Below are 11,328 nucleotides of genomic sequence, written 5' to 3' on the forward strand. Positions count from 1 at the left end.
CTGCTTGTGTTCCCTCTCTTGCTGTGTCCTCTCTCTGTCCCATAAATAAAATCTTTAAAAAAAAAAAAAAAGAAAAGAAAACATTAAACTTCTCCTGTTGTTGACTCAGGTGATACCCATGTCTTTGACAGGATGCAGCTTTAGGGATAACTGACCCTGGAATAGGGGTGATAAGACTGATATTAAATATTTTTTTCAAATTTGAATGTACCACCTGTGGAGGTGTTAAGTAGAATATACCATTTCAATCCCATGAATGCGTCACTCCAAGTGGCTTTCAAAGAAGTGCTAGGCTATCGTCCCGGGCCCAGGACCTGGGTCTAGTCACCATCGGGAGTGCCCGGTTGCAGATGTGGCCTCCTTCAGATTCTTTCATCACACCGTCTGCTCTGCGGCTGTCTCTTCTTTAGATCTGAGTCCAGACAGGGAGACATACAGAAGGCATGGTAGACCGGGCAGTTTGATGCCCACCAAATTCGGTCTGTGGCTCTAGGACAGACTCAATTTGCACAGCTTCCTTCAGCCCAAGGCCAGCTCTGGGCCAGGCAGGAGGCCCACCCAGGCCCCATCCCGTCCCCCCTCACCCCGCCGTCCCTCCCCAGGCCTTGCTGGCTATCTTCTTCCAGAGTCCTCAGGAACCAGGGTGGGGAAGGTACCCCTTTGAGTCATTCTGAAAGCTGTCATGAAGCGTGCAGCTGTTCCCCAGACCAAGACAGAGTAGTCTGAAGAGTCGCAAACTGGGCATTCCAAGTGCTTTTCCTGCCAGCCCGCCTGGGTATTACCGGGAGTGGGTCATCATCCCCAAGTGCCCCCTTCCCGGTCTCCCGCGTCCATTCGAGAAAGTCCAGATCAGTGTCAACAGCAGTTTTATTTCTTGGAAAATGTCAGTTATGCTTTTCTAACAAGTTGAGAAAGATCACAAGACAAAGGGTTTGTAGCAGAAGATAGCTAAGGAACCAAATCTGTGTCTTGGTGATTTGGAAATTAACACCCGAAAAGACTGACCGTGAAAACCACCTGGTGTGAGACCTCCCATTTAAGATTCCCTAAGTCAACGTGTGCTTTATCGATCATTTAAGTCCCTAATTTCTCGTGCATCGCACTTTTTCTTTTCTACACCTTTTCCACTTTTTGGCTAAACGAGCAGTATAGTCACTTTCTCTTCTCCACAAGTTTTTTTTTTTTAAACATCAAATTCAGTCATAATGCCCCGTGTCCGTACTTCAAAAATCATATCACATCACAACGGTCTGATAAAGGCATCAGCATCTGCCACTCTGGAAGGGAACTGAGGATCTCTTTGTCAAACCACAGGAGTGTTTTCACGGCAAGCTAAGTTGATCATTTCTTTCCAGACAAAAGCTCTCATGGACAAGCTTCAGAAAACTGTTTCATCTGAAGGAAGATTTAAAAATCTCAGAGAAACTCTTAAAAAGTAAGTTTATCTTAATTATTAAGTCATTTATAATTCAGAAATGTATTTTAAAAATGTATACAATATACAAATAGTGGCCTACCTCCTTCTTGGCTTTGAAAAGAAAAACAAATGGGCAACAACTTCCATCATCTTGGTATTTTCCTGATTTTTCGGGACATTTGAAATATTGTGCATACAGTAAGTGTCCTGTGGACCTACTGGTGGCATGCGGATGATCCCAGATAAGAAGAAAATATCATGATCTTTTACTCTAAAATCAAACCATCTTTTACCATAAAAAGTTTCTTGATTTGGTATTTATTAATCTAAACACACGAGGAAACTGTGGTTCACAGAGTTTGCCATCATCCCTTAGCAAGTGGTCATGCTGGAACTCAGACCCAGTTCTCTCTGGCTCAAACGCCTATGTCCTCCAAACTCTTGACTTTGAGAAGACCAAGATACCCCCCATCAAAAAACACAACAAAGAAGGCATCACTTTAGAGTGCAGTGGTGATATTCATTAGGTCTATACCCTCTAAAACATTGAAACACTAATGAAAGCAGAAAACAAGCTTTACAAGCTCTAATGACATTGATTTTTCTACCCAGTTCTTGAAGATTCCTCCATGCTCTTACTCCCTGGGGAAGCGCGGCCCGTGCATAAGTACCGCAGACAAGTACCTCTAGCACATACTTGGTATTTGTCTGTAAGACATCCTGTGGTTTGAACATGCCGTTGTCTCAGGCACATGGTACAACACAGGCTGTAATTTTCTGTTCTAATGTGTTGTGAGATGTACTGAAAACTCATAATATCGTGAGTGTGCTTGTGCAGACAGAATTAAAAGACTTTGTTCTTCAGGGTTGAAGCAGCGTGCTTGCTTCCTGTGAAACACGGGAGGGGAGTCGCTATTTGTGTGAATGAGCTTGAGAACAGTGTCTCTTGGTTTTGCAGCTGTAACCCCCCAGCTGTTCCTTATCTGGGGATGTACCTGACAGACCTGGCATTTATTGAAGAGGGAACACCAAACTTTACCGAAGAAGGCCTTGTTAATTTCTCCAAGATGAGAATGGTAGGTGATCATTTCATCAGCAGCCTATTTCAGTGATGTCAGTGGCTTCAAGAGAAGAGGCTAAGTCACGGAGGTCACTGTTTGCTTTTACATTTTGAGCTGGAAGGGATGGGGGACACTGGGTTTCCTCGCTGATGTGACTGATCGATGCGATTTTCAGCAGGGGTATTTCAGCTTGCATGCAGTCTGGGCAAAGGGGTGGGGCAATAAAGCTCCAGGAATGGCTTCCTGAGACAGGGTAGTGACAGACAGATGCTGCAGGCTTCTTGCTGGACAACCAGGTTCTAAGCGCCAAGTTAGAACAAGGAGCCCAAGGTCAGTAACACCCAAGAGCTTGCCACTGCTGGACCTGAGGTCACCCAGTGCCAGCTGTTCCCGATTGCAAAGTCAGTATCTTCTTGCCGTTTGCATTTCATGTGGCTCATGGAAGGGCAAGACAGCCCTGGCTGGGCATAGAAAATGATAGGGCAGGGCTCTGACATTTCACTGGAGAAAGTGTGTGATGACCTGTGGATAGGGCCTGGAAGAATGTGTTGCAATACAAGGAAATACTTGGGCTTTGATTTTGTTGTGACGGTTTCTCTCTCAGATATCACACATCATCAGAGAGATACGCCAATTCCAGCAGACTTGCTATCGAATAGACCATCAGCCAAAGGTAACATTGTATGGTTGTTAAGGGAATAATAAAGGAAAAAGTGAAAATTAATGAATTAGAAACAGTGGTAAAGTGGATTGATAATATCAAAAGCTGACTCACAGGAAAGACCAAGAAAATTGACAAATCTTTGGCAACTCTGATTGGGAAATAAAGAAGACAAAAAGAACATCAGTTTCTCAAGCTCTATTGATGGTATGTTCTATATTTCTCATAAATCTGTCTACACCATTACCACCCTGGTCCAGGCTACCTGGTCTGTTACCTGGTCTACTTGCATTCACTCTAGAACGCAAAATCCATTTTACAAACTGCAGCCAGATAGAACTCTCTGGAACATAAAGTCAAATATATTTGTCCCCTGTGTAAAATATTTTATAGGTTTTTTATGCTCTTCAGATATAGAAAGAAAAAGTCTTGATGTGTCCAATAAATCTTACATTACATGGCTCCTTCTTATCTTTCAAGGTTCATCTCACATCATATACCCCCTTTCTTCCTCCATCCCAGCCACAACCAACCCACCCTTCCTTCCTTCCTTCCTTTTTTCATTTTTCATTTTTAAATAGATATTTTTTTAATCATTTTAGCTTTACAGAAAAATTGAGAGGGTAGTATGGAAGATTCCCATAAAAGTCACAGCCATTTTTTCCTTATTATTTCATGGAACTTGACAAGTTTATTGTGAAACTCATAAAGAAGCTTAGATAGGCAAACAAACACCAAAACAAAACACACCAAAAAAACCCGATGGATTTTTTGAAAAATAAGAAGAGTAAAAAGAGCTTTCACTACCAGATTCAGACACATATCCTGAAACTATAGTGAATAATGCAGGACTGCATTGGCATAGGAATACAAATTCAATGGATGGGATACAGTCCAGATGCAGATTTTGTCTATATGAAAATCTAATATGGAATAAAGGAGGCATTTAAAAAAAGTGCCAGAAAGAAATTGACAAGTCCCATAAAGGAAATAGGAATTTTGGCTCTCCATCTGATACCATTTCACACACAAAAAAATCCAGATGAGTTCATTACCTAAATATAAAAGAGTATTAAATTATTTGAATAAAATATAGTGCAAAATGTCTGCAATCTTTAGATTTGAAAGAACTTCTTAAGCAAAGGATGTATGAGCTATAAAAGATAAGCTTAAGGGCGCCTGGGTGGCTCAGTGGGTTAAGCCGCTGCCTTCAGCTCAGGTCATGATCTCGGGGTCCTGGGATCGAGTCCGCATCGGGCTCTCTGCTCAGCGGGGAGCCTGCCTCCCTCTCTCTCTCTCTCTCTCTCTCTCTCTGCCTGCCTCTCTGTCTATTTGTGATCTCTCTCTGTCAAATAAACAAATAAAATCTTAAAAAAAAAAAAAAGATAAGCTTAATTAAGTTTGCTGCATCAAAATTAAAAACTTTTATATGGGGGCGCCTGGGTGGCTCAGTGGGTAAAGCCTCTGTCTTCGGCTCAGGTCATGATCCCAGGCTCCTGGGATCGAGCCCCGTATCGGGCTCTCTGCTCAGCAGGGAGCCTGCTTCCTCCTCTCTCTCTGTTTGCCTCTCTGCCTACTTGTGATCTCTGTCAAATAAATAAATAAAATCTTTAAAAAAAAAAACAAAAAACTTCTGTATGACAAAATATAGTAATTTAAAAAGCAAAAATAAAACCACTTAGACTAGGAAGTGATTTTTTAAAAAATTTTTTTTCTTTTGAGACAGAGCGCATGTGGCTGTGGGGCAAGCAAGGGGAGGGACAGAGGGAGAGAGAGAGCGAGAGAGAGAATCTTAAGCAGGCTCCACACCCAGCATGGAGTCTGGTGAGGAGCTCAATGTCACGACCCTGAGATCACGATCTGAGCTGAAATCAAGACTCGGACACTTCATTGACGGAGCCACCCAGGTGCCCACAGCAGTTGACATGTGTAAGAAAAGTATACACAACTCAGTAGAAAAATCAGCACAGCTTTGAACAGATGAGGTAACTCACAGAATAAGAATCAAAACTGGCCAGTAAATATTTTTAAAATGCTCAACTTTACTAGTGAGAAGGAAAAAAAAATGGAAATTATAATGAGGCATCATTTTCACCTGACAGATAAACAAAATGTTAAAATATTGGTCATAGCAAACGTCAGCGTGTGGGATCTACCAGGAACTCTCACACACTATAGGTACAGCACTTTGGGAGGATATCTTTGCATCATCTGTTAAAATTAAAAATTGACGAACTGAGCAAGCGCAAGTCTTCTGCTTTGCAGGTGGGAATAACGTGGCCCATCCTCTTTAGAAAACTGTGCCTGCCGTGTGGATATTGCTTGAAACATTAAATATGCATCTACCTTATGACCCAGGAATCTCTCTCATAGGTATTTACCCGGGGCAAATGAAAACACCCCCACTGCAAGTCTTGTATAAAACATTCCTAGCATTTCTTAATAATAGCCCCAACCTGGAAACGGCCCGGGTGTCCATAAATAGATGAAAGGATCAACAAATGTGGCGGATCCGTAGGACGCCACACCATTCAGCAACGGCAGGGCAGGCTAGTGGTAGACGCCACAACATGGAAGGACTTCGAACTGTTACACTGAGCGGAAGAAGCTAGACACGCAAGTATGGACTGTGTGCTTCCACTTCCATCAAAGTCTCAAGTAGACAAAACAAATGCATGGTGCTAGAAATCACAGCACGGGCCGCTCCTGGGAGCAGACTGACAGGGGAGCGGAAGGAGGGAACTTGTTGGGGTAGGGGAATGGTCCTGAACTGTGATATTTATACTAAAACTAATCCAACTATCCATTTTTCTTACAAAAGTTATATCTCAATAAAATTAAAGCAGTGTTTCCACAGAAATCATTCAGGCCCCAACATTTTTATTTTAGTGTCATTTCCTTTCATTTGACTGCTAGCGTCCACCCCAAAAGAACATTCCCACGTCAGCCCTAAGCAAATGTGCTAACAGGGATTTCACTGTCGCTTTGTGTAAGCGTGAAATATTGACAGCAACTAAGCGCCCATCAGTAAGAGATTGTTAAATGCACTCAGGGATCAATGTTGATGTTGTCCGGCAGTTCACATTCTCTGTGCTGACATGGGGAGCTCTCCCTGACTTACACTGAGGAGACAGAAGCGGAATAAGATGTACCTGAGAATTATAAGGGAAGAAAAGATTTCCATAAGGACATGTAGTATCTAGAAACACAGAACACTCTGGAAAATACAAACCAAATGATAACAGTGGTGCCTCTTCAGGGACATCCCTGGGGTGAGGAGCTGGGAGACAACTGGAAATGTATGGTTCTTCCTTCCTTCTCTTCCTTTCCTTCTTCACTTCTTCCCTTCCTCGACCCTCCCTTCCTCTTTTCTTTTTTTAAATTTTTTTTTTGTACAATGAGAATATACTCATGATTTTTAAAACCGTGATATAACATTTTTAAATGTTCAAGAGAAAATGTTGAATTGTGTCAGATTCCGTTCAGAAAATGTGCGCACTCATGTTCTGAAAGAACACAAAGCGAGGTTTTCCCTGTTCCTCCAGGTCACTCAGTACCTGCTTGACAAAGCCCTCATCATAGATGAAGATACGCTGTATGAACTGTCACTAAAAATTGAACCTCGGCTCCCTGCTTGAAGGTCTGGCTTCGCCCCTGAGTCTGTAGACGTCTCCTGGAAAGCGGGCCGGACGGAACTGTGCATGCCATGCTTCCCACAGCACCGTGAGGACCGGGGACGGAGACAAAGCCAGTCTCCTTCGTGCACCGAAGAGGATGGAACGGACCTGGAATTCTGTCTCCAGCCAGGGAAGCCCAGCTGTTTGGGGTCAAAGACAGATGCTTTCAGACTTGGGGTGGGAAGGAGAAAAGATTGATCCTCAGTAGAGCTGATGGTGCATTTTTCATGAGGGAATGTAATATAGGAGATGCCGGGAGGCATTTTAAGGAAGCGGGTAAGAAGGTCGGTTTCCGAGTCTGCCCGGGCTCTGTTAGAGCTCGCGGACAAGGATCCTGGAAAAGGCCCGAGCTGTTCGTCTGGCATTTCGCTGGCCTGGGTACACCTACCAACCTTCTCTTAGGGTTTATAACTGCCTCTGTCACATTCTCTGTATTACCAGCTTCCAGAACAGCCGAGGCTTCCTCCGTAGGGATGGGCCCCCACATGAGCAATTTCAGTCTACAGCATGTGCATGGTTTTTAGTGCATTCTAACTACTTACGCTGGAGGAATGGCATTTCTGAGACTGCTTTTTTTGGTCTTTAGGCAACAGCACAGGAAAGACACGATGACAGCCACGTGAACGTAACTTTGTTAAAAATTTAAAAACTCGGTAGGCTTTGCCCCGGGGGATCCCAGCCAGGGGCTGTCTTCAGGTGGGGTAGGGGCTCCTTCCTGAGGCTGAGGGGCCCAAGGAGCCGGTGCTCTCAGAGAGGCAGGTGCAGAGTCTGCAGAGAGAGGCCTGCACGCCTCTCCAATGAGACTGTGGAAGGGGACAGAAGGCCACAACCTTGCCACAGGGTTTTAGGCTGAGTGATCAGACAGACTTAAAAATCATCTCTGCACCTTGCTGTGCTCTTCCCCTTCACCCTCCCCACAGAAATGTGGGATTTTTTCCTGATTTACACAGACCATTTTTACGCTCACTATGAATACTGGTTGTATTTTTTAAAAACGTTGTTTCGTGGGTTTTTTTTTTTTTTTTAAACCTACACGTCTGTGTGCTGTTGGTAGACAGTTCTTCCCCAGTCATCTTTGTTTTTAAATTTTGGGATATTTATGAGTGAAAATATTCTATGTGTATAGGAGATGGGACCAACCACTTGACAGCTCTTCTCTCTGAAGACTCAACGCGGGGGTTAGTCTGTGCTGGGGAAGGGACCTTCCTTTTCCCAGGATTGATGGTTGTGGAAGAAATAGGGCTATCTCACGTTTACCTCCCTCTTCTCTTCTCAGGGAGAGCTCTGCTTTAAAAGAAGAAAGAGGAAAAATACAGAGTTGTTGTTACCTGAGCCTCTTGTACCTGATGATTTCTCTTAGGGGCATGAAGTACATTGATTCTGACATTGAAAAAATTGATCTGTCTCGCTGTTTTCCCTCCTTCTTTGCACTTTAATGATCTTGTTAGAACTAACGGCTGGTTAATAAATTCAGCTTGCTGGCTAATAAGGCCCAGTGAAAGCACTAGCGTTGATAATGTACCCTAGACGGAAAGAATGTACATTTTTCCTGCATGGTAAGGGCCATCTCTGTACATAACTATATAGTGAAATACCAAGTAAGTAAAAGAAAATACTTATAATATTTGAAGACCATTCCAAAAATACTTTCAATAGCTCATATTTGCCAACAGTGTAGCACTAAACCCAAGGAGGGTTACTTATGAATGCTTTCTTTTTCTTTTTTTTAAGAAGTTGCTTGTTTGTTCTCTTTAGTCTCAAATGAGAGGTTGATGCATCGTGACGCATGATAAGAAGCATGGGTTGTTTGGATTGTAATGATGCATAACTTGAAACTTGTATCTCAGTGTTCACGTACTGAGGGTTTGAACTCATAAATATGTCAGCTTCACCAAGCATCTCGAGGTCTTGCCGAAGAAAAGGAAAATAAAGCTTAACACAGTCTTGGAAGGTGGACTAAAAACCACGAAAAATCAATGGCAGCACCACACACATAGTAGTTTCAGGCAGAACAACACGTGGAAAGGTCCACGCGTTCTGCTTTGAAGTCCGCAAAGTCTTCCAGACGGGAAGAGGTCATTCTGCGTGTGGACCCTTATTTGTCCGACGCAAATGTTCCCAGAGGCACTGCAGCCTTTCTTACTAAAGAAAGATGAGAGATAGAGGCGTTTCCAAATGCTCCTCCCCTTTTGGAGAGCCAGGGTTTCCTCAGCTCGTGACAAAGCTGTCTCGCCAATTTCCTGCAGAATGTGGGAAGCGCCCCCCAGTGGTAAGCTACGGGCACCGTCAGTTGCTATGGTGACCGTGAGCGTTTCCTTGAGTTACACGCCCCTCCTGCTTACTGGAGTCTGAAAGCTTGCTGCAACTGCAAAAGGAGGGAACTCTACCTCCAAGGGAGCTCCTTTTGATGTATGCACCATTTCTGGACCATCTGGGATAAGAATGTGCATTTAAAGAATTCAATTTGGTCACATTTAAAATAGCCAAGAGCAATTTGTAGTGCTTCTGATTGTTAAAGCACCCATCTTCTGCCTTTCAAGTTCGTGTTTATTGTTGGAGCATGCACTCCCAGCTGTGTCTGCCTATATTCCATTATATGAGACTCTTCTTCTAAGAGCAGGAGGCAGGTCAGCCCGTCAACCAAATGGCAAACACTTGTATTGTTGCAAAATTAACCTAGAAAGTCAGAAGTAAAAGCCAATTTCATGCTTTCAGATGAATGCCCACGTTTTGTACTGTCGATGAAATTATCTTGGGACTTTTAGGAGATGCCTTCGGTTATTAACTAAGACATCCAGTTTTGCTGCAGGGACAAATCTCTTACTTAAGCCAATACAATATGTGACAGGTTTAAGCATGAAGTACAATGTTGTCACTTCTCCTTAGTGTTTCTCTGAAGGAATTTAAAGAGAGAATTTTGAACTACTGTTGCAATATTTTGAGTGGCTCTCCAACAAAGCTCCCATTACTATTTGTTAGATTTCATATGTCTTAAAGTACTGCTTAAAAACAAATGAAACTCATAGATACTGAATAACTTGGAAGAGAAAAGTACGTTACATTCCCATTTGGAGTATACGATGATGGGCTAGCACCTCTTCTCTCACTGTATTATACAAGATAAAAACTTGGGTCGGCAATGACTGGGTCACTTTTAAAATTCTTAACTTAAAAAGTAATGCAATAGAGGGGTTATTCCCCCCCCCAAAATAACTTTTATTTTAAAATAAAGGATTTTATTTAGCTTTTGTTTGCAAGGTTTTATTTTATTCCCCCTGGAAAAAAATCTTTCTCTTTGCTTTAAAGATTTTTTAAATCCAGCCTGTGATGTTTTATCATTTTTACTGCTATTGAAATAGGATATACTATATGTGGGATATATATTACACGGTGGAATAAATTATATACTATTTATGGCTAAAGAATAGAGCCAGGCTAATGTGCACAGCCAGAAGGAATAAATGAACATGGTTCATTTTCATTTCAGTAAGACGGCAGATTGTATGTGTAGATAATGACTTGATTATTGGCGCCACTATGTGAATCCTGGTAATAAGACTTGAGTCAATGAAATCTAATCACAGTGTCATTTTTCTCCACGGCCGTAAGTGACTTAAAAATCAAGGAAGGGCAGAGCTAGGGTAGAAAACAACTATTTTGTTGAAGGTGTAAACACAGGGATGATTGAGAAAATTATTCATCTTGGCCTCCACACAGCCTGCCATTAATTGTAGGGCTGAGTGTACTTGATCTCATCTGCCCAAGAAAAAAGAAGAGTTCTACAGGATGTTGAACCACAGTCTTTCGCACAACCCACTTCGTTCTTCCCTAGAAAGGCAGTCATGAAAGAGCTGGCCGAGGTGCCCCAGCCAAGTCTGAGGCCCGGATGTCCACCTGCGAGTGGGGAAACCTTAGGTCAGTGCTAAAACCTCCTCGAGCCTGTTCCCTCATCTGCAAAATGGAACTAATTGTGATTCCTGTGCCGCCTACCTCACAGGGCTGTCGTCAGGACAAAATGGGTTAGATTGTGAACTGTAAAGTGCTATCCAAATGTGAGGTAATGTGATTACCATCCTCATCTCTCTTTGGCAGAGAATTATTTAAATGTATTTCTTTGTTATTTGTGTGTGTTTGTGTGTATGATGGACAGACCTGTGTGTTACTTTGAGAAGCGTAATGTTTGTGTCCAGTAACTTTGCAAATCTGCTGACAGTTGTGACTCTAACAGAGAGGTTTGTGCTGTGGCCTAACACTTGCCAGGTGGGGTGTGGGTTATACCTATATCCAAATTAAATTTCGCCTTTCTTGATTCGAAAATCTCATTAGTCTCTTCATTGATTTTTTTTTTTTGCATTCTTCTACCTCGTCTTCTTTGTAGCAATGGGCTTCTTCAGATATTTGTTTACTTCTAAAGTTCAGCAGAAAATAAAGTTTGGAAGAAGCCCATGTTGCGGGCACTAAAATATCAGAGAACCTCGGAAAAAATATCAAGGGCCGTTGGCCCCACTGTCT

At 42.7% G+C, this 11,328-nt stretch overlaps 1 protein-coding gene across 2 annotated transcripts in view; it reads left to right on the forward strand.

Moving 5' to 3' along the window:
* Positions 1-10,580, forward strand: part of RASGRF2 (Ras protein specific guanine nucleotide releasing factor 2) — a 266,197-nt gene extending 255,617 nt beyond the window's left edge. For both annotated transcript variants that reach the window (XM_047729964.1, XM_047729965.1), the window contains exons 24-27: positions 1,356-1,435; positions 2,376-2,493; positions 3,083-3,151; positions 6,685-10,580. In XM_047729964.1, the coding sequence (XP_047585920.1) occupies positions 1,356-1,435; positions 2,376-2,493; positions 3,083-3,151; positions 6,685-6,777 (360 nt within the window). In that variant the 3' untranslated portion in view covers positions 6,778-10,580. The remainder of the gene's footprint in view (positions 1-1,355; positions 1,436-2,375; positions 2,494-3,082; positions 3,152-6,684) is intronic.
* The last annotated feature ends 748 nt before the right edge of the window (positions 10,581-11,328 follow it).

The sequence above is a fragment of the Lutra lutra genome, chromosome 5, assembly GCF_902655055.1.
Source record: "Lutra lutra chromosome 5, mLutLut1.2, whole genome shotgun sequence".
In the NCBI taxonomy this organism is placed as follows: domain Eukaryota; kingdom Metazoa; phylum Chordata; class Mammalia; order Carnivora; family Mustelidae; genus Lutra; species Lutra lutra.